The sequence below is a fragment of the Genypterus blacodes genome, unplaced genomic scaffold (assembly GCF_046128005.1).
Source record: "Genypterus blacodes isolate CSIRO-AG114 ecotype Tasmania unplaced genomic scaffold, CSIRO-AGI_Gbla_v1 ptg000036l_1, whole genome shotgun sequence".
NCBI classification, from domain to species: Eukaryota; Metazoa; Chordata; class Actinopteri; order Ophidiiformes; family Ophidiidae; genus Genypterus; species Genypterus blacodes.
In genome coordinates, this window is record NW_027466849.1 from 526,070 (window position 1) to 548,924 (window position 22,855).

At 46.2% G+C, this 22,855-nt stretch overlaps 2 protein-coding genes across 4 annotated transcripts; both read left to right on the forward strand.

Moving 5' to 3' along the window:
• Positions 1-388: 388 nt before the first annotated feature.
• qser1 (glutamine and serine rich 1) lies at positions 389-11,639 on the forward strand. The gene is made up of 13 exons (XM_076146873.1): positions 389-799; positions 2,536-2,642; positions 2,804-2,941; positions 3,595-6,918; positions 7,226-7,530; positions 7,844-7,960; positions 8,061-8,194; positions 8,278-8,465; positions 8,594-8,731; positions 8,859-8,956; positions 9,533-9,679; positions 10,106-10,201; positions 10,397-11,639. The coding sequence occupies exons 1-13, from the start codon at positions 690-692 to the stop codon at positions 10,535-10,537; spliced, it is 5,043 nt and encodes a 1,680-aa protein (XP_076002988.1). The 5' UTR covers positions 389-689; the 3' UTR covers positions 10,538-11,639.
• Positions 11,640-13,282: 1,643 nt separating this feature from the next.
• depdc7a (DEP domain containing 7, paralog a) lies at positions 13,283-22,116 on the forward strand. Of its 3 annotated transcripts, XM_076147038.1 has the most exons (10): positions 13,283-13,322; positions 13,528-13,654; positions 17,323-17,782; positions 18,740-18,870; positions 18,951-19,140; positions 19,232-19,452; positions 19,920-20,062; positions 20,171-20,296; positions 20,541-20,619; positions 20,759-22,116. In XM_076147038.1, the coding sequence occupies exons 3-10, from the start codon at positions 17,331-17,333 to the stop codon at positions 20,980-20,982; spliced, it is 1,566 nt and encodes a 521-aa protein (XP_076003153.1). In that variant the 5' UTR covers positions 13,283-13,322; positions 13,528-13,654; positions 17,323-17,330; the 3' UTR covers positions 20,983-22,116. The 3 variants fall into 3 exon arrangements, with proteins under 3 accessions (XP_076003153.1, XP_076003154.1, XP_076003152.1); XM_076147039.1 differs by lacking the exon at positions 13,283-13,322 and having other exon boundaries at positions 13,500-13,654; XM_076147037.1 differs by lacking the exons at positions 13,283-13,322; positions 13,528-13,654 and adding an exon at positions 14,851-15,017.
• The last annotated feature ends 739 nt before the right edge of the window (positions 22,117-22,855 follow it).

A 22,855-nucleotide genomic window follows, 5' to 3' on the forward strand; every position in this document is an offset into this window, starting at 1 on the left:
AGACGATCCCCACTAATTGTAGCTTTCATATTTAGATTAGTAATTGTAAAGCTGTAAGGGCCCATTTCCCTGACAATGCACTGCGCCCTCTACAGACACTAAAGCCTCAAGGTTTGTTTTCACTCGCTGGAAACGGAACTGGATGTGTTTACATCACTTGGAGGGCCCTGCTTGTAAGGAAATATACAGTAGAGATTAAAACAGCCATCGATAAAGATCACATAATATAGATGTAGATTCAGCCTCTATTGTATCTGCTGCATTGGTGAGATGTGTTCCTCTTATTCTAGCCCCTCGTGTGTGTGTAAATGATTGTGCGTAAATCGTAGGAGAGTAGGGGGCTCCCAAAACTTGCATGACTCTGAAGAACCCGGCAGGTGGGAGGAAGGGAAGCGACCAAACTTTCAGCCAAGCGTGTGCGGTGCATCCTGGGAAATGAACTAACATGGGGAGGTGAAGCCATGCAGGGCTGCACGGCTCTCCATAACGGGAGATGAACGATAATTGACCAATTCACCCGCGAGGTAAAAAGTCTGCTTTTAAACCTGGATACGGCGCAGCTTCGGGCCGGTTTTGCGTGCTGTGGTTTCCTCTGAGGTGACTGTCCCGGTCGGTCGGTCGATCCGTGCTGCTACGATGCGTGCCCGCTGCTCCACGAAGCTCCGTCGGAGAACCGAAGCTCTCACCGGATGATGGACAGGAACTACCCGAGCAGCAGCTTCGCGGACGGGCTGGCTCCACCAGCACAGACCGTAGCTTCCTGGGCCTATGACCGCAGCTCCGCTAGTAACAAGCCAAGGTAAAAAGATGAGGGAGAGGGCGGGTCACCTTCCTAAGGAAATTTCGGTGATGGAGGGCCTAGCGCGGAATGTAGGAAAAAAGTACAGATGTCCCTTGTTATGGTCGGGAATAGTTTGGAAAATGGAGGAAATGTGTGTTTTGGTCGGAGTATTGGACTTGCTCACTGGTTTCTACCCGTTTGTCTCTGTGTTCCACCTTGCTAGTTTTCGCTAGCACGCCGCCGCCTCCTCTGCATGCCCATGGACAGAGTTTAACTCAGAGGCGGTTTGTTTTTACTCTTAAGTTTGCCATGGAAGGCGTCTAGCTACGTAACTAGCTTCACATCGACCCGCTTTCTTCACTCATAAGTGCCCGCGAACGGCCAAACTCCTGTCAACAAGTTCCGAGCCTGCCTGCCGATGCGGCTTATTTGTTATGATGGTGAAATTAATGGCACATATTGCTGTGGTTGTTGGCTAATGGCTAACAGGCGACGTGTCGAGCTCTGTGAATAACAAACCCACGCATGTTATCGTCATTCTGTCACTGGTGGCTTGGATTATTTAACACTTACATACATATTAAACATGTGAATATCACTGAGGAACGTGCTGCCAGTCTGACTTAGTGAATCAGTTGTCGGGGAAATATATTACACTTTAGGTTTTGATAAGCGTTTTGTCTGTAATAAATTGTTGTTACCAGATTTGTGTTTATAGCCTCAGACATGCTAAGATTGGGTTTGTTCTCTTTGTTTCATAACAATATGAGATTGATGTGTTAAAGCGGATATGATTTAGATTATTATTTGGTCCACGTATTTAAAAATAACTTTTATTGAGAGTGCACATCTTTGTGTTTGGGTTTGATTGAGATAAAATGAGCATTTTACAGGTTTTATCCTGGGAGATGGGATGTTTTGATGTGGATTTGTCTTTTTTTCTTTTATGCTAAATCAGAATAATAAAATTCATTCATAATAACTCAATTACGACTAATCCTTAGTTACAATCTTGTGATTAGCATTTGTAATTGTACTCATTAGTTGCATCCCTTCCCTACTTGTGTTAAAGCTGTGTTGTCTATTTGTCACACACACATATGGGTGTTGATGACAAACTTTTCATGATTCCTATCCACTTCCTTTTGACAATTTTACAAAGAAATAGCTGCTTTTATCGTTTTAACAAGTCGATTTAGGAGAAGTGGTAATATGATACTGTGCATTTTTCAGAAAGTTACACTGACAACTCAGCGAGACAGATGAGTTGAACTTAGATAAGTTTCCCCTAGCGTGTCAGAGGCCACTGGCAGACCTGAGTCCTACAAGTCTAACTAATATTATAAATGAATTCTGACAGGTTCTAGCATAACAAAATAAAACGTGAACATCTGCAAAGCCATCACTAAGCCCAGAACTGAAGCCGGTCAGTATTCAGCTAATTAGTTGGCACAGTAGAGTCATGACATTGATAGGAACAGCAGTGTTGGACTCAATGCAGGATCAGGTTGCCACATAGATCAGGTTGTGCGTTGCATTTAGCACCGTTTCTGCAAAGCATATTTTATACAGCTATCTGTTTATTTGCTGCAACTTGTAAGTTAAGGTCTGGTATTCTTACACTCAGTCGAAATGACTATGGATTGCAGAGCTCAAAAAGAGCTGGCTGTGTGTTGTCTCATGCTTACTTTGGTCCTTCACTGCTGCGTTTGGATAAGGACTACTGCTAAGTGTTTGTTTGTGTGTTCACGCAGCCCCAGTTATGGTGCAGTCCACCTTGACACAGAGCTCCTCCAGCGGCAGAGCTACGCTTCCACCAGTCAGCTTCCCACCTACACTACATCCCACCCTGCTGCTGCTGGTGAGTTCCTGCCTTGAACACTGTTTTTGCTCTCTGCACGTCTGATTGACAGAGGTAGTGCCCCATACCTATCGGATGAATGTGAATCTGCTTGATTTGATGATGGGTAAAGACGTTGTTGTTGACTTTGTAATTTCTCTGATCCCTATTTGGCCTGTCAGGAGTGCTGGACTCGAGCGGCAGTACTCCTGAGAACCCAATCATGAGCTTCATGTCAGCCATGGAGTCTAGAAGCCTTCAGGCTGGTCCTGTTAGTGCCTCGCTGCTTCCTCCTTTTAGACCACCATCTTGGCCTGCTGGTAAGGATGTTTACATTCAATTAGTGCTTTGCTTACACTCTAATTCTCCATTTTGGCACAAACCCATGTTTCCCAGCTCATAAGCTTCTTATTTAATTCAGTGCAACATGAGTAAATGCTTGTCAGTCTAAAAGCCTACATGTGATATCGATCAAAATGCGTAGACCCTGACACTTGTTTACATTATTACACATTTACATTTTTATTGAGAACAATGTTCTCATGGTTATACACTTCGTTCAGTGCATCTGCATGCATTCTGTACTGATTTGAACCAAAGCTCAAGGCTTACATGACGTGGTTTGTAATGAGATTACGATGAGAGTCTGCAAGGTGATGCAATGCTGAGGTGCTTACTCCCATCACTGACTGGCAGCTATTTGATGTGTTATCACATAGTCTACGTCTGTTACTCTCAGTAAGCTCACGCTGGTTTCACTATGTTTAAAAGCAAGAAGGACATTTTTTGAGGACGATTACTCAAAGCATCTAGAAAGAGCTTTTTCTATTAAACAAAGAAACTTAAATTAGCTGTTCCATCTTAAGTATCTATCAGTTATTCTTTGGAAAATCACCAACCGTATATATATTTGATTTTTGATGTCAAATCTACCTTAGAGTAATGTCATAACCATATGCTGTCTTACTTCCAGGTACCAACTCCACCACAGAGCTGTATCTGACTGGTGCCCTGCCTTCTACTGCCACCTTTCCCTCTCCTGCTGCTTTGTCGTCCTATCAGCACACCGGTGCCTTCCCTCCAAGGAGTTACGCTACTAACCCCTCGCTGGCCCTCCAGGACCCTGCCTTCAGCACTTCCACCAATGGCCTGTTCTCTCACCACGACCCTCTGCTTCATCTCAAATCGAGCCAGACTGTGCTTCCCCCTGCCCTGGCTTTCAATCATCTCTCTTCCCCCCCTTTAGGCTCCGCTCTGCCCGTTCAGTCCTCCACTTACCGCTCAGCCCAGGAGTCGGCCCCCCACCTCCTGCAACCCCAATTCAGCCTGCTGCCGTCTACCCTGCCTGCCCCCCACGGCGCCCCACAACCCTACGGGGCCCCGGTTTTCTCAAGCTCTATTGAGAGAGCACTTCAGCGAGAATGTAGTGTGATTAAACACCACCAGAGGCCTTCTAGCAGCCACACAGTGTCAGAGCAACTGTCCAATTCGCAGCACTCAATGCAGGGGTACTTTGGCTCCGGCAGTGAAGTAGATGTGTCCTACCAGCAGGACACGTCCCGCCAGACCCCGGTGTCGTGCAGCCCCTCAACAGGAGCAGATTCCCCTCAAGGGGTTAATGGTACCGCTCAGCCTAAAACGGACTCTGTAACGCAAGCGTATTCATCCACTTCAGTTACAAAGGCTAAAGACTGCTCCTCCAAATTAGCAGCGCGTCGCTCTGTGGGTGGAGAGAGTCACAACCACTCTCAGAGCCTGACGGGAGTCTCCCCCGAGCATTATTCCTCCTCAGGACAAAAGCAGAACTCTGTGATTGCTAATCAGCAGTCAGTTCACCTAACCAGCCTGATGTCCAGCACTCTGCCTCAAACATATATCACCTCCATCACCCAGTCCCAGTCCTCCCATTCCACCGCAGACAAAATGTCCTCCCTTTACAAGAGTCTTCCCTCTCTCTCGAGTCAGTCGGACAACGTGGCGTCAGTTAGTCAGGCTCTTATTTTCTCCTCCGGTCCTGATCTGGGCCAGGAGCAGGAGGCCCAGTTTGAAGCCCGGGTCCAGGGCTTGTGTCAGGGGAGTCTTTCTGAGAGCTACCCCACGTCTCACTCTCAGGGCGCCCCCAATGTGACTTACCCCGCTCAGTCACAGGGGCAAACATCAGTGACTCAGTCGCCAAGCTACATTACAGGACAATCTCTTAACTCTTCTTACCCGCCGACCTCCGCACATAGCCTGCCCACGTTGAACTCGACACAGGACTATTCTCTGCTGCAGGCCTCAGTGGAAGGTAAAACACACAACACTCTGTCCCAGCAGCAGACGCAGGCCCAGAAATACATTTTATCCTCACCGCTGCCCATCTACTCTTCAACAGGTCAAATTTTACAAAATAATTGCAGGGCCTCTGTACAGGACATAAAGCCGGCCTACGGCAAGCAGAAACTTGAAGAGCTTCCCATGCAGGACCTTGAGGCCCTGCAGCAGGCGTCCCTAGAGGCTCCTGCTGCAGACGACGGCGTGGTCACTCACAACAATGTCGTCTATGTTGTTTCAAAAATGGATGACCGGCTGAAAACGCAGAGCGTCATCCGCAGCAATTCGCGTTCGGACGACCAGCTCATGGGACTGGGTCATCCAAACTCAGCCCAGGTGAAGGATGAGAGGATGGCTTCCCTCAGCCAGCAGCACATTCAGCTAAGCTGCGCCAACGGTCAAGAGACCACAAGCGCGAAAACTACAAACTCCAGTATTGTACTATCACACGTACCCCTGAGCTCAGAGCAGCTCAAGCACCACTCTCTCTTACTCAAACCTCCCGAGTCGCATCAACAAAACCACCACAACCACAGTCGGGTTCAGAGCCAGAGCCCGGCCGGCCACACCCAGTTCATCACCATCCCCAACACGCAGGTTTTGCTGGAGCCCAACCAGATGATTCTGCTCCAGCAGCCCCCGGTCCATCACGGTCAAAACCTCTCAAAGATGGTGTCCGTGCAAGACGTCCAACCGACCCAAAGTCTGAGCTCTGTCCATGTCCAGTATCTTCAGATGGACAGAGATCTGCTGGGTCCCAGTATCGGCGAAACTCCGAGTCAGCAGGGCGCAGCAGTGTCTGAGCACAACTCCTCAAAGCACCTGCTGGCCCCCAAAGACCACTACAGTCAGCCCGCTAACCAGCAGAAAAGTGACGTGGCTAAGAACCACTTTGCTCTCAACTCCATCTGCTTCCCTGATTCTATGCTTCTTGCAGACGAAAGAAATATTTTGTCAAACGTCGACGACATCCTGGCCGCCACAGTGGCGGCCTGCGGCGTCACGCCACACGACTTCGTCAAAGCCGCATCCTCCGCCGAGGCCGAAATGGGCGTCATGGCCGGCCCGGTGGATTCCAAGGGTCACTTCCAAGCTGTGGATATTACACACGTGTCATCTAGCTTCTCCACAGCACAGCAGTCCATCATCGCCAACACTAACTCCCACACCATGACCATGACACTAAACAGAGGCGAGATGGTGACGGACTGCCACGCGGTTCATCATCACAGCAACAGCTCCGAGCTCGACACCAACGGAGACAGCGGGAGCTCCGAGAACGACTATCACTTAGCTGGGCAAGTGTACGACGCCGCCGCTCTCCACAAATTGAATGCAAATTGTATTAAGACGGAGGACGGTCACGTGGAATGCTCCGGCTCTGAGGACTATACGAAAAAGAGGACTTGTTCTAAATCCTTAGCTAAGTCCGTCGGCGCTGACGAGGAGTGTATCCAGACCAAGGGTAAGCGCGGCGGGCAGGCCAAGAGACAGAACTCCAGGGGCAGCGACATCAGCTCTCCCTCTGCCTCAAGCGCCGGGTACGACGGCTGTTTGCAGCAGGAGAGGATGAGGCAGAAGATCCGTGAAGTGGAAGAGAAACAGCCCGAGGTGAAGACCGGCTTCATCGGCTCCTTCCTGGACTTCATCAAGTCGGGACCCAAGCAGCACTACTCTCCCAATCCGACGCGGACCGTCAGCCGCCCCAGGAAGCCCGGCGCCTCGGCCAAACCGCCCCTCTGCCCGCTGCCCGCCGCGCCGCCCAAGCTGCCGACGCTGACGGGGCCCCTGATGCCCCAGGAAGGTCACGGGGGCAGCGCCCAGCAGAAACGCCTGGAGGAGGACCTGCAGAAGAACTTGGAGACGCTGCCGTCGTTCAGCTCAGACGAGGAGGACAATACAGGGAAGAACCAGGCCCTGAGGAACAGCATCAGCTCTGCTCTGTCCTCTCTGGATGAGGCTTCAGATCGGAAACCTTCAACAGGTATGAACGCTCAATGTAAAGGAATCAGGAGTGTGAGATCTCAACGCACAGCTTCATAGACTCTACTGCAGGATGAATGTGTTTGTGTTGAATGTGTACTTTCCAGTTTAAGACAATATTTAATAATCAAGACTTCTGGAGAAACTGCTTACTATATCATCTTATCTCACCATATAGCCTCTGTGATGTCATCTCTCCCTGTGTGTGTCCTTTAATATGAAAGATGTTAGAGTAGGTAATGGTAATGCTGTGTCTGAAATCCAGAAATGTTATATTCAATGTAACATTTTGACTCTTTACCTTCCAGACACCACAGTCCCTGCTCCTGTGATGAATCCGGTCCAAGCTCCCAGCATGCCGCACGGCGTGGCAGAGGCCTGTATGAAGCAGGTGGCCGCTCCCGCACAGATTGCCAGTCCAGCTGCGGGCGGGGCGGCGTTCGCGGCCCAGGAAGGACCTAAAGCGACGCCGCCGGGCCAGCTGGCCGCACAGCTGCCCAGCGTGGCCATGGAAGGCCTGACGGACGAGGAGCTGTCAGACAGCGGAGGGGAGGGGATGTACAGGGAGAGAGACGAGTTTGTCGTCCGGAATGAGGACATCGAGGTCCTGAAGGTACAATGAGGACAAAATACCGGATTGGGAAATGGATGCTTGTCCCCTTCAGAGTGCTTGTGCTTGTTATTATCCTGTGCTTAGTCCAGCAGTGTAACCCTGGGTAAAGTAGACTCTGAAGCTCATGTGGAAAGGTTCAGGTTAAAATTTGGGCCCTGTTGATAACATAAAGGACCTTATTGAAGTCTGTCATCAATGATACATCCGCTCTCACCCACACTTGTGTCTCTCTGAGTGGCTGCTCAACTTGTAAACACATGAGGAAGAGTTATGTTCAGTTCTACGCACTCACACGTTCATCTGTGTTCTCCAGGTGACGATGAGGGCGGGGACTGAGCCTCCAGCCATCTGGAAAGTTCAGAAGGCCTTGCTCCAGAAGTTTGTGCCCGAGCTGAGGGACGGGAAGCGAGTCTTCTCAGCCACCAACAGCGTAAGTGACGGCGAGGACGCGCAATTGGGACGCATTGAAGCAGCAGAGCGACGTTTAGATCATTCAAGTGGTTTCTGTGTTTGTGTGTGCGTGTGTGTAGTATCTCGGATACTTCGGCGACGCCAAGACCATGTACCAGAGGGTATACGTGAAGTTCCTGGACACGGTCAACAAACGGGAGTACGTACGAGTCAGCAGTCGGAAGCCACGCTGCAAGCCTATGAACTCCCTGAGGTACGTGAGCGCCCGGGTTGTGTGGCGGGGATTTCTTTGAAGCGTGGCTCTTCCTCGCTAACTGCCTTTGCTCTGTGACTCAGGGGTTCCCAGGTTAAAACCTTGCTGGGCTTGACGGCCGCACCCTCATCCATCTCCCAGAGCCAGAAGCCGCGACCCAAACAGCCCAAGCCCAGAGCCGAGCCTCCGCCTAAAAAGAGGAGGAAGTGGAAAGAGGAGTTTTCGTCCACGGCCTCGGGCTCTTCTGCGGAGGAAGGCGGTGATGACGATGGTGAGGAAGCCTTTTCATCTTTGGTTATCCCTGGTTCTGTTTGTGTATTTTCTAAATATGATTGTGGTCCTTCTCTCTCTCTCTCTCTCTCTATCTCTCTCTCTCTCTCTCTCTGTCCACACACACAGAATTAAACCCTCCGGTGCCATTTGCCTCACGGCTCCTCAACACGCGAAATATGAAAGAGACGTTCAAGAGCTTTGTGGAGCTCCTCGTCAGCGTCGCCTTGGACGAAGACATGATGATGGCACTGGAGCGGGCCAACGGTGAGTCGCTCCACTCTCAAGGCATCTGACTGGTCCTGAGCCGGAGCCCGCTCACTAGAGGCAAACATGTGAGGTGAGAATGCGGATGAGCGAGTCGTATGTCGCTAACTGGTGCTTTGCGTTTCAGACGAGTTGCTGCTTCCTCACATGAAGAGAGTAGATGGGATGATCACTGACAACAGGAAACGCCTGCTTCAGAAGCTCCACATGGGGCAGCTGCTGAAGGTGAGAGAGGCTTTAAAGATTTACAACGCCTCAAACTTAATATCATTTATCAGCTACATTAGTTTGCTTTAACCTGTGTTTGTGTTGTACCTTTGAGTGTAAACCAAGTGAAGAAAGACAATGTAAGCTTAGATCAGCAGCTTTTTCTGTTATCCGTTATTCAGACTCAGCAATTCAGAGCCACTTTCAAGAGCATTACTTCCACTTTATATCAAAAGAAGACGAGTAAACAAACCTTCAATTTGGATCTGTGTCACTTCCCCCTCTGGCACAGCTGAGCCATCACAACATGAGACACACACACACACACACACACACACACACACACACACACACACACACACACACACTGTGTAGTTGGGTGATGTAAAACAAGAATGTAGCAAAAAGAACAGCGAGCTCCATGCTGAACACTGTGAGTTCAAAGATGGGACAGACTGTACGTCTCTCCCCTGTGTTATGTAAACCATCAACCTGTGATCGCGGTGGACGAGGCGTCTCACCGTGCTGGTTACAGTTTTCCAAGCAATGTGGAAAAACAACTTAATTGGTCTTCTTGTTGTTCTTGTTCTTCAGACGGCGCTGGACAGCTTCCCAGAGATCTCAGTGGTGACTGAGCTGAAGAAGGACGGGGAAACCCCGGCATTTAAGGTGCGCCTCAGTGGGAAGGCCTACAACAAAAAGACCATGAAGCCCTACAAGATGCCTAATAAAGTGCCACAGGTAAAAGATGTGGGTCTCTTTACGAGAAAACCAAACATACAAACCTCTCAACTCTTAGAATGGAAGGTCCAAGCTTATTCAGAAGTCAGTATTATTATTAGATTCTGTCATGTGTTTCACTGAGCATTGCGAGGTTTTCTGGGCCGCCAAGATGTGTGAAAGCTTTCACAGCTCCACCGTGTGATTCTATGTGTGTCCAGCAGAGGGCACTGTGCTTCCATTCTGTGCCATTGTAAAGCTGCACTTCCCTGAGAACATTGGTCACTGCAAACCTCTGTGTATTCATCTATGTTTCCTCCCATATGTTTTGCTTACTGTGCAGTGAAGGCACACACACATGCATACAGGCGACCCATCTCCCAGTGCCTCTTTAATTTCACGCCAGTATTCCCTGCTCACAAACGGCTATTCTCTTTCTATTTCCAGGAATATACAGTGGACCAGCAGAAAACGCAGTGGTTCTCTCTCTACCACTCGCTGCAACATTACAAGTACCACACGTACCTCATGTGTAAGGACGAGGTGAGCCACCCTGCCTCCCTTACACACACACAATTAGGGAATGCATCTTCTGTTTCCTCAACAAGCTATTTATTCCACACATTCTATCTGCAGTTTATCCATTTGTTTAGCAAGTTTGATGTTGTTTTTGTTTCGGAGGCTCATTCTTCTGCTGTATGAACCTGTGACGGTTTCCCTGTGTGTGTGTTCCTGCAGATAGCGTCTCTCCGGTTGCAGGCGGGCGAGCTGGGGCAAGAGGAGACCGTGCAGAAGTGTCTGCAGAACGGCACCTGGCTAGAGGGGCTCTTCGACCGCTTCGGAGAGCTGATCAATCAAGTGCAGCAGGCCTGCCGGTAACCCAGCCTGGATGGACTCATGGAACAGGTTTATAAAAGCAGAGGGACGCTGACAGAGGCTCTGCTCCAAGAGACACAGAGATCAGAATCGGGGGGGGACGCGCCCCAAACACTCTCTGCGGCTTGTAGGTGAGCAGCGGGAAGGCAGGAGAGCAGATAGTGGGCAACACTGCATCTCAATAAAAAGCAGTAAAGTTGCCCGAACAGGGGGGGAGGGGGAACAGGACTGGTCTGGACAGGACCGGTCTGGACCTCCTCACAGTGCTGCTCCTGGCCTTTGTAGGTTTTTATAGTTACAAACCCCACTTGCGACGGGGCCTTTTTTCTAGATTCCCTATTGTTTTCTTTTGTAATTTGTAGTTCAAGGACAGATCATAACCAATGAGCATGCACTAGATAGAGCAATCAGCATAGGAAGTAGAAGACAGCAGATCACAACGCAGACATCTGATTGCCTCCAGGTTTACTAAGCCTCATCAGTCAGTCGGTAATTGGCTAAAATACAGAGACGTCAAATTATTGTTTTAAAAAAAAAAAGATCTATATATATATTATATAATCGTATGGTAGATATATATATACTGTATGTAAAACGTCCATTTTGTAATGGAGAGCCAACTTCTATATATATATGTACATTTTGTATAAAAGAAGGGGGGAGGTGGGAATAGTAACAGTTCTTCTAAGGAGCAATTTGATAGCTACATAATCTCTATTAGGGTTTAACTTTTGTGCTTACAAACCCCCTTACTACACGTTTGGGGCGTCAGTGAAGTTCCAATACTGCTTTTTATGAGTTTTGTTTCTCTTCTATTATGACCTTGACTTTATCTGAGGTTAAAGTGAAATAAATGAATGCTGTCTTTGTACTCCTTTACAGACGTAGCCCACATTTTATCACAAAATATATATTTTTCACCGAAGTAAATATTGTAATAATGTCTGATTATTCATGAGCGTTTTTTTTTTATATTGTCCTTCGTGGTTTTTTTCCTAAACGGGGACGCTTTCTAAGTCGATCGCAAATTTGATGCTATATCTCAAATCATCAAGTTCTTTACAGATGCAGTTTGTAAGTTGTAAATAAAGTGCCAGGTATATTAGATATTGGTTTTGATACATTTTCTTAACGTTTTGGAATTAACATCATGCTAATTGTCTTGTTTTGGAAAAAAAAGCTGTAGTTATATAATATTTGATATCAGTAAGTTTTCCCATCAGATCTCATGATAAAAAGCAGAGTGAACTCCATGCTCAAAGTCTTTTCCTCTCAATCAAGGGTTACAAGAAAAACATTACATCATTAGGTTATCTTCTTATGGGACTGATATAGGAAGAGCGTACACATGATGAAAGGATTTATAAAGTGTAGCATGATGTCACAGTTTCAGAGCCATTGGAAGGGTCCTCAGGATGGTCGGAGCTCAGTGTGCAGGATGTGATCATATGAACACAATGATGGAACAATCTGTGAGTGGTGGGATGACCATCAGTTCAAGTAGAATTGAGAGATTGACTGACTCAAATGAGACCATTGGGGGGGGTTGTCGTGGAAACGGCCTCTGTAAAAGGACAATTTTAACACTTTTTGATTATGCTTAAATATACACACAGCACGTGCAAAACACTCAACCCCAGTCAGCAACACTGCCCACACAATTATCTCCATTAGACTCAGCAATAAAACAAATACAAAGGAGGAGGCAGAGCTACAAAACCGGAAAAACAAAACACTTTTCCCACCGACACAAAGAAGTCTCTGTTCATTTTCACCTGTTAGTTTGTGCGAGCGTGCGCTTAGTGTTAGCCTCTAACCTTAGGTGGGTGTACAAGGCTAAGAGGGGAAACTGGGGGTGATGCTCTCCCACCATGCTCTCATGACCAAACTATTCGCCCTCGATGCGTTGCTGACTTTGTGTTGTCTGAGAGTCTGGGGCCTGTTGAATAAAATATGATTGTCCATGCAGGCAGCCACAATGCAGAATTACTGGCAACCCCTAAAAGACAAAAGCATCTCTGTGCAGTCGAGGCGGCTCTGTGAGGAAAGCCACTGTCCTCTGTCCTTTGGAGTCGGAGAGGAACGGGGGTGGAGGACGGCCCGTCAGGCAAGCGTTTGGGATTCCAGTACGGGCACGACTGGTGGAGACGGATACTGAACGTCGGCTCTGTAGATGAAGAGCGTATGAATTTTAATGCACTGCATTGTTCCATAAGTGGGAGGCGGAGGGAGAGGACGCTCGAGGCAGTGAGCGACTGAGAGGGACGCACAAACTGGACAGAGACGAGAAGACAGATAAGACTTGAGGCCGCCTTTGGTTTGGGAATAGCCTTTTATCAAATCTGATGTGTGTTTTAAAGCAGTATTTAACCAGGCCAATACACACTTAAAGCCCAGACAGACTAACCTGTACCTGCATGTACCATCCACCGACTGGCATTGTGGGAGATTTGGGATACTGCCTTGCACAAAAGCTGTCAGTCCCTCTCAATTTGCGTGACCCACCCGGTTTCAACAGCTCCACAGAAACACACACACACACAAGATGCCTGGAGCGTGAACGTTTCCTGGAGTTCTCCACCATGTTACCTTGAGAGTGGCTGAGCTGTAACTTGTTTGGTGGGTTGGCTTTCATTAAAATGTTGTCACCACTAAAGAATCCCGTAGAGTGTTTTGTCATTACCACACTTGCAAACAAACCGCAGACTAACCTAGCATGACCGATAAGTATGAAGGGGAGAGAGGAGGAAGTGTGCTGGGATTCCTATGCACAGGGAAAGAACCAGGAGTGTGTACATATTGCTTTGACCTTGTCCATTATCTTGATTGTATTAACTGGCATTTTCTCCCTCTCCTGCTCTCACTCTTACTTTCTCTTTATGTGTCAAACATTATCCATTTGGCAGCAGGGAAGCCATGACAACAAACCAGCACATCTGACTGCAGTGCATTGACTTGCAGAGTTGTAAAACCAGTTTTCCCTCCACCAAAAGGCTCCACATGCTAGGCGAGGCGACAGAAGGCACAGAGTTTCCTTCCTCATTTCTGGTGTGGATTTCTTTCCTTTTGTTGTAATCTGGACATGATAGCTGTGTAACTTCTCAACGGAACACACAAAAGGTGAGTTTAAATGGGTTCATCTGTTAAGTTACACGCTCCTATGGATTCAGTCAGTCTTTAGATGTGTGTAAGGCTTGTTTTTGCTTCATGCTGTATAGATAGTGTGAAGGAATAACACTACTTTCACACTAAAATGACAGGATTGAATATAAAGTAAATATATCCATATAACTCAAGACATTTTTATTTTTCTAATTCATTTTATAAAGCGTGTTCTTATTCGTTGCTCATCATCTCTGTAGTTACCAACCTGTAGTTTCATTCAATCATCAGGGGGTCTTACCTGCCTTGCTCAAGGGCAGCCTAAGTGAGACAAAACTAATATTCCTACTTGAGTTTGGTGTTTACAGACTCTGACTCTGCTCTCTGCCTTTTCTTCTTCTACATAATAAAAGGTGAGGCGACCCAAACGTTGTGTCACAGATGTTTCCACTGTGTGTGTGTGTGTCTCACAGATAACTGCCCTCGTGTTTTCCTTTCAGCCAGTGACCGACATTGTCACGCAATTGTGCCTCACGTGTGTAGAGTGTCAGTTTACCAGCTTTCCATTGTCAGATTACACCTCAGGACCGACGGCACTTTGTTAAAGTCTCAGATAGGAGACATCTATCCCCAAAGGCAGCATTTAACAGACTTATTTCAGTCTTCTTAGCCTATGTGATGATTCCAGAGGGTGTTAAAGCCTGATGTGTTGCAGTGTTTAGGCCTCTCTGACGCCCGTGGCACCTGGGATCAGGTGTTTACTTTAACAACAATGTCACCATTGACGTCTTCTTCTGTTGTTATCCCGTGACACCTGGTTTTCCCTAAGCATTCCCACTCTCTGTTTCAGTTGTAAGTGCTCTCTCACCTCCTCCCTCCTCTCCCCTCCTCTCTCCTTAACTCTCCTTGGTCTTTATCAGATTTAGCCTATCTGGTGTGTGTGTGTGCTTTCAGGGAGTGGTTTGGTGTGTGAAAGGTTGTGTGAAAGCTTCATAGATTTCTGGGCACTGAAGGGTTAAGCTCAGTAACATAATTGTAAATATAATAAATCAGAGTATCGCTTGTGGGAAAGTTGAAGGTGCGTTCAGGGACCCTTTTTCACCAACCTTTCAGTGAAACTTGCTGCTTGCTCGAGATGCTGTGTTGTTGTGCATCCTTTGAGGGAAACAGAGAGCTTCATTCTCACGCTAATGAGCAGGCAGCGCGCTGATTGGCTCATGAATAATGGATCAGTCAGTGGGAGGGGACGATGGTTTCGGGGGAGGACCGTATAGTTCACTTACGTGCGTCATGATGTTGGACTGAAGGCGAAGGACGAGGTCTGTCTGAATGGATCCACACAGTTAGGGAGGACAGAGTGTTTCAATGCATCGACCACCAGGTAACAACACAGATCACCTGCACTATTGAATGATTATAGATAGATTATGGATAGAATGTTCGATTTGTCTGTTTGTTTGAAATGTAATTTTGCAGTGTAAAGAGTTTCACTCCTATGTTTTGCTCCAAATGTATACACCGGGCATTGTTTTGATCAAGAACAGACTTCAAATATTGAAAGGTAGCTGAAATGAAAGTGATAATTAACTCATTCGCGTCGGCCACTGGAAGTATTAATGTAAATATGACGTCTAAATATGACGTATGATCTCGTTAAAGATCAACGCCAAAGTGACTGAGATGAATATTGAACTTTACCGTCGTTATGGAAACAATCTTAACCTTCTTGTACGGTTGAACCAAAACCAAATCTGTGCATATACGAAATAACGTGAGAATAGAATTGTGTGTGTGTGTGTGTGTGTGTGTGTGTGTGTGTGTGTGTGTGTGTGTGTGTGTGTGTGTGTGATCAGCTGAAGTTAAGATTCAAACGTGCCAATAGCCTCATCGTATTCGGTGCATCGGTTGTAAATGTGTTTCCCGCGGGGCTCGATCTGTCTCGGCATGTAGTTGGAATGATGGAGTCGCGTACTCACAGCCTACAGGTGGATTTGCTCGGTGCCACGTACCTGCCTCGACCTGTGCTGAGGGCCATGAGCAGGTGTGTGTGTGTGTGTGTGTGTGTCAGTGCAGTAGCAGGTAAATGAGTTGATGTTGTGTTGTGGTGACACTGGAGCCTAATCAGCCCCATGCGCTCTCTGCTCTGCGCCCTCTGAGCTTATTTACCCGCGCTCATGAGTGCAAACACACCACACACACACACACACACACACACACACACACACTGCGCTCCAATCCCAGTCCGACTGAAAGTGGAGACGTTTGGTTCTCAGGAGTGTTTGGAGCCAAATTTAAGCTCTCAGGCATAAATAAGGAATAAGCCAGACGGTCCTGCTGAAACTCATCTATTCTGAATAGATTTGATTCTGAATAGTACAGTTTGTGCTCTGTGATAGTTCCATGCTTGTGCCTATTTTGAGCATAGTCGATTATCCAGGTACATACTACACACACACCTTTCTATCTATCTATCTATCTAGAAAGACCAAGATTTCCAAGATTTCCCTCACAATGTATTTTTAGTAGTGAATTTTTCTGGTAATCCTTGTCCTGCTTCCTGATTCCTGACACTTATGTGATCATTATCTTCATCTTCCAACCATTGCAAAGCTTTAAACCTGTCACTTGTTTCCTCCTTGTTGCATCACGGCCCTGTGCTCTAACCCAGGCATCAGCACAGCTTCAGATCTGTGTGTCTGAGCCTTGAGCTTCAGCCCTCAGTGCCATCAGCTCTTCCCTCCCTGATATCCAGATCCATGTTTTTTCCGGCCCTATAAGAGAAACACACAGTTTGACGCAGATGGATCAACAACATGCCGGTCCCCTGCTTTCAATGAGCCGTTGTATTCCTTGAATGAGTGGGCGAACATCTGCTGGCTGCTGTGTTTCTCCCACCAACGTTTGTGTTTTACAGATGGGGTTGGTTATAGTATTTGCCGTGATGTCTTGAAACAACACGGCGTTTAGCAGCTGCCGTCAGGTCCTGATTTATGGACTCTGACCCCCCCACTACTCCCTAACCCCCCCACCTGACACTAACATTTGCTCAGCAGACTTTTAGATGCGTCCCTTTGTGGGATGTAAAACCCCAACACACATTAACGTCACACCAGCCGCTCCTCTTCCATCCATTTGGTTTGTCTTGGATGCCGGTAATTGGAACTCTCCACTCTCTGATAGAAAGACCTTTGAAACCTATAAGGGCCCGTGGTTCCATCTATATGTGTATTCAAGTTGTCGTAAATCCTCTGCATTGCTTTCTTTGTGTGTCTTGTGAGAGGAGGCTCACAGTGTTTACAGCTTCCGTGTTCATACGTGACTATAACATGTTTCTGTTATGGACGTGAGCTGGACAGATGAAGCTCTTTGCCTTTGTCCTGTTGGAGTCTTAGCCGTTATCAGTGTAGGAAACAAAGAAGAAGGGAGATGGCGGTAGATTATTTCTGTCACGAGGAGCATTTATCAGAGATCTTATTGTTGCACCCACAGATCTTGTAGGTGAACTGTGCGATAACGTCTCAACACACAGAAGAAGTGGGGAGTTGAATTTGTTACAAATTCTCCATTGAAAGGCTTCTGCTCCTCTTTGTATTTTCGCTTGGTTCAAATGTTCATCATCTCTCCTTCTGCACTCACTTCCTCCCTTTTTTTCTGTCCACTAACCCTCTGCTCTCCTCCTCCCTCAGGACGTGACATGGCCGGGAAGCCGTTCCGAGCCACCTTCATCTGGAGTAGCATCATCTCCAACCTGCAGTCTCACGTGGAGGTCAAGCGCCGGCGCCACAACCTAAAGTCCTACCACGACTGCTTCCTGGGGTCAGAGGCCGTGGACGTGGTGCTGGCTCACGTCATCCAGAACCGTTACTGCGGCGATGAGGAGGTCCCTCGCTACAAAGCTGTGCGTCTGTGTCAGGCCCTTATGGACTCACGGGTGTTCGAACCTGTAGGCACTAAGGTGTTCGGCAAGGAAAAGAGGCGAGCCACGTTTGATGACAGCAGTTGCAGTCTGTACAGGTTCATGAGTCCGGCGTCCAGCTCTCCCACGCTGGCCAACACCAGCTCAAACTCCACCAGCACCATCGAGAGCGGCTATGACTCCCCAAGCATGAACAGGAGCAAGAATCACGGCAGTCCACCATGTGAAAGGTACAGGCATAACATCTTTAAATCTCATTTAGATTTGCTTTGTTCCTCTTACTCCATTAATCCCAAATCCCAAGATTGGCTGCCTGACATAATAAACCTCTTAATGCTAGTGACCATAACTGTACGCTGTAATCTGTTATGTCATCATCTGAAGTCTGAGTAACTTCTTTATTATCAGTAGCAGACAGTGGACAGAAAAGTCAAAGTACCAAATGTTCTTAACCGTGATGATCTGCTGCTTTTCATGCTTCATATCCCTGTAAATCCATTTCCTCTCTTTGCACTCTTGCTTTTTTAATTTCTTAGATTAAATGATTAACTAAGAAAAGATAAACCAATGAGTAATAACAATAAGCATTAACTGTAGCCTTACAAATTAAACAGTCAAAAAAAAAGGGGAAAATGGTAAAGATGGAGTAATTAGACACCCGTTGAGTGTTGTAACTTGATTCCTCTTGACTTGGAGGGTGAGGCTGTGAGAGGACAGCGAGGACTCATTCCTCATGCGGTGCAAACACATGGCCCAGCACTTAGTGTTTGATGTGATGCTGTGCTGAGACTGACAGCTCCTCGTGCAGCAGCAGCAGCAGCAGAAACAGGCCTGATGCCTCTCATGTGAGATTGGAGATGAAAGAGGCAGGGAGCCATGTGAAGTAACAGTCTTAACCTTTTGTTACGTGCAGTCAAATCGTCACGGGGATAATGTAAATAGAACGAATGCTCACAAGGTCTATTTATGAATAATAATAAACTAGAAATTGGAGCATTTATTTCTCAGCCTTTTGCTCTCTTTAGATATGAAATGACTGCAATCGAAACGACAAATTGAGACTAAATCACAGGCGCTAGAAAACATTTGCAGCCTCGTGGCGCATTTGTTCTTTGAATAAGTCTGTTTTACATTGTTGTTCTTCCTCAGTCATTCCCTCTGATTGTTGTGATTATGTGTCCCTTTAGAGAAGAGGTGCTGAGCTACAACACCCACTCGCCTGTTAAAACAGACAAAGCACTGGAGGACGTTCTAGGAAATCTCAACCTGAACTCCACCATCACCCCTCAGATGGCAAAGCTGGGCCTCTCACATCAGAGTAAGTCGTCTGTCTTCTAACACAGACACGGAGCAGACAGATTTAGATTTGTAATAATAAGTATTCCCTGTTTATCTCAGTTATGAACGAGGTGTGGCACCAGCAGGCCGTGTCCAGGCTGCTGCAGCTGATAGACCTCCCCCTATTGGAGGACCTGTTGGAGGGAAAGGAGAGCTCTCGTCCTCTGCATGGCATGGATAGTGACCCGGACCTGTTGTATACATCCAGCTACCTGGACAGAGAAGTTCTCAAGGCCTTCAGCGAAGCACAGTAAGTCTCCTGAAGATGACACCAGTGGCTTCTCTGTCCCTGTGTCCCGCTTGAGTTTAACACGATTATGATGATACTTTAACACTCGTAGGGCTGACGAGTGGATGACAGGAGCAGTCGACTGTCTGGAGTTTTTACCTGATGACCTTGTGGTGGAGGTCAGTAGAGGTTTGGCTGGTTGTGCTAATGATCTGCCTGAGTGTAAGAGGCTCCTCTATGAGGTCTTGGCTCAGCATTACGGACACACACAGAACCCGCCTCTGCTCACCAACCACGTTTTTGACATCCACTCTGGCATCTCTGAACTACTAGGTGAGTGGTCAAAGCTCTTTGCTATTCTGTTGTTCTCAGGTTTTCAGAGTTATTTTATTTTATTTCATTTCATTTCATTTCATTTCATTTCATTTCATTTCATTTCATTTTATTTCATTTCATTTTATTTTATTTTATTTTATTTTATTTTTTTAGTGGGCCGGTATAGTCTATAGTCTAGTAATAAGAATTACTTTATAAGGGGTTAATAATATAATACTAAATTTTTAATAGATCAGTAATACCCTGTGAACAAGAATAACATTTAAGATGACATTTGGGATTGTACTACTATTCATGTGTTATCAGTCATCTATAATGCATTAATAAATTCATTACGAAGCAATAAAGCTGTTACTTACACATTATAAACCCTTGATCAAATAACCCAGCTGTATAATACCCATGGTGCTTAACGTAGTGTCCTGTCCTCTTCTGGCTGTCTCCATGCGTGTGTGTGTTGTCAGTGAATGGGAAGCAGGATCAAGCTCTGGAGGCTCTGCAGCTCAGCCTCAAACTGCAGGACTCTCGCAGCAGAGAGGAGCTGCGCAGACTCCTCAGATTCATGGCCACCGCAGCCAAACCAAAGGAGGTCAAACTGCACAAAGAGGTAAGTGCATGAGTGTGTGTGTGTGTGTGTGTGTGTGTGTGTGTGTGTGTGTGTTGCAGCTAAATTCTGTGTTTGATTTTTGCTAATTTTTCCTAATGTGTCTTTCAGATTGAGAACAGAATGGCAGTGAAAAGGTCTTTCTCAAATGCCATCGTGTACAGCAGAAGACTCTCCAAAGGAAAGGTGGACCTGATGGTTCTGTTCATGATGGACAAACACTGTGATCTGTTTAAAGTGAGTCATCTGTGTGTCTTACTGCATGGAGTCTATGTAGGAGGCTCAGAAGGCTTCAGGTAATGAGTCTATGTCATAGACTCATGAGTCTAATAGACTAATGAGTCTATGTCATAGACTCATTACCTGAAGCCTTGTGAGCCTCCTTTCGGCATGGAGTTGGCATAGAGAGAAGAATCTTTATTCTGCTCTACTTCTGCTCTGAATTTAATTTCATTTGTTTTTTGTTCTCTTTCCCCAACAGATTCCTGTGACATTGCACAAACTGGTCCGAGACAGACTAACACATATAGTGAAAGGGAAAGATCCAGACTTACTGACAGGTTGGTGGATTTGACTCTCACGTATTCCTCTTATAGTGTATATAAACTGTATATTCACCAAACACTTTGATCCAATCCTGTGCTGTGAATGAACTACTGTCCCTTCAATTTCTAATGTTTCCTTTGTCTTTTACATCAGGCCCAACATACTGCAGGAGACTTACAGGCAAAGCCCACTCAGAAATTGTACAGAAAACCACAAAACAAGAACTTTGGTCTTTGCTTGAGACAATTCACGAGAACCCCAGACTGCCCACCAAAGAGAAGAGACGGCTGCTGGGACAGTTCTACAAAGGCCACCCCGAGGTGTTCGTCCAGTACTTTGGAAACAGATTATCCAGTGTCAACATGTTGCTACGCTAATATTTATTTGTAAAATGAATGTATGATAATGTAAAAAAAAAAGTAGATGTATGAACAAAGCTGATGAAATGCAGATGTGCAGTAGAGGAATTTGTTTGCTTGTATAACAAGTTTGAACACCAATGTGAATGAAAGTGGAGATGTTTTAATAAGCTACCATATTTAAGGACATATTTACATGTCTTACATTTGTTACATACATTTTTTGGACGCGGGACACTCGCATGGACTGAGACAGGCAAAGTGAACCGAGTGCTCCTGAGGGCTTTCCTGTTTTCAGCGTGCAGTGCATAGTCTGTCTGCAGACGGTCACAAGGCCACAGTCTGCATATGTGTATTTTCAAGATAATATATGTGTTCTTTATTGTGCAATGGAAACAGAGATGGGATTGAAATGTGCCTGTTTATGTGGTTTGTTGTAGACAATGAGATGCACAGCGCAACTGCATCTGAGGTTCCCACAAGTGGAAATTTGAACCCCGAAAATGTCAAAGTCTGGTTCGTGAGAATCCCCCCTCGGGATTTGTGTGTTTTTTGTCGCGACACATCGGCCCAGCAGATGTGTGTGTGTGTATGTGTGTGGGTTCCCTTTGACTGAAGTCCTTTGGTTAGTTTCTGTGGCGTATTTGAGTTTCTGGATTACGTAATGATCATATCTCCTCTGATATGCTGGGGAAAGTGCCTCCAATGTACCAGGTGAAGAACATTCCCAGACTTATAACTAACCACAGGCATTCTAGCAGATTCTGGAAGGTCATGACATCGGTCCAGTGCCAACTGTGTAACACTGAGACATGAACTGTCCTTTTCATCGCAAGTACAATATGTATATTCTGATGAATGCAGAAATCGGCATTTGACGTCTGGAGCGTCATCATTTATCCCCAGAACACAGACCGTATTCAACCAATCTGAATTTCCATCCTTGACCTGCCCGTTGACAATAAGCAGCTATTTTAAAATGACAACAAAACAAATGTCCTGTATTGAAAAGTGAAATGATTTGTAGCAGACCTTGTTAAATACAGATACACATCTTTGTTTTGTTTAAGAATTGTAAATCCCTGAAATCTGTGCATTTCAGTCAGCAGGCTTTGTCATGAAATGGACTAATCTGTTCTGTCAATAAATATGTGAAACAATGTTTCCTTTTGAAAAAAATGTAGACCTGGTGAACTGTTGTTATTCCTAAAAACTGTTTGTCATGTTCTGTTATTGTTTACATTAATCATTATTAAGTACCTACTGTTCAAAAGGAAATGTTTGAAGGGTCCATTTAGTCTTAGATGTGTAACTACGATCCCTGAGGAGGAAGGAGGTGTATTACCATAATTGATAAAGTACTCAGAATTCCAAACAAAAAGCTAGGTAAATATTCCTTCCTAAGCATAAAGTTAAGTGCTCCTAATTTTGTACGTACTTGTCATTTACAGTCACACAGGAAGACGCACTTCATCATTTGGCATGTTTAGCTGACCAGGTGACTCATAAAATGCTGCCCCTCTGCATTATTTAAGGGAAACAAAATCATCCAGTAAATCCTGTAATGTTTTACCAATTTAAACCAAAGAAAGTTAATCTTAAATCACTGGACTTGCTGGTAAAGGTGTGAAGACCTTTCACCTGTCATCATAAAGGCTTCTTCAGTTCTGGCAGACTGGTGAGGATTCCCAGAGGAGGATTCCCAGGTTGTAGTCAGGGTTGCTGATATTAGTTATGAGATTAGCTCCCCTGGTTGTTGTAATGATCATCATTAGAGTGATTGGAGTCCACTGTGGCCTGGGGATGAGCGTTGTATGTGGGTGATAGGTGGTGAGTCAGACCTCCTCCTCTGTTTAAAGAAAGTCTCTATATTTCTTCATAGCTCACCTCT

Bases quoted from the DNA above. Each gene is read 5' to 3' on its own strand.
- depdc7a (XM_076147037.1), top strand. The intron at 17,783-18,739 runs GTACAGGCATAA...GTGTCCCTTTAG, and splicing joins GGCAGTCCACCATGTGAAAG to AGAAGAGGTGCTGAGCTACA. The intron at 20,297-20,540 runs GTGAGTCATCTG...TTTCCCCAACAG, and splicing joins AACACTGTGATCTGTTTAAA to ATTCCTGTGACATTGCACAA.
- qser1 (XM_076146873.1), top strand. From the start codon at position 690: ATGATGGACAGGAACTACCCGAGCAGCAGCTTCGCGGACGGGCTGGCT. The intron at 7,531-7,843 runs GTACAATGAGGA...TGTGTTCTCCAG, and splicing joins AGGACATCGAGGTCCTGAAG to GTGACGATGAGGGCGGGGAC. The intron at 8,195-8,277 runs GTACGTGAGCGC...TCTGTGACTCAG, and splicing joins AAGCCTATGAACTCCCTGAG to GGGTTCCCAGGTTAAAACCT.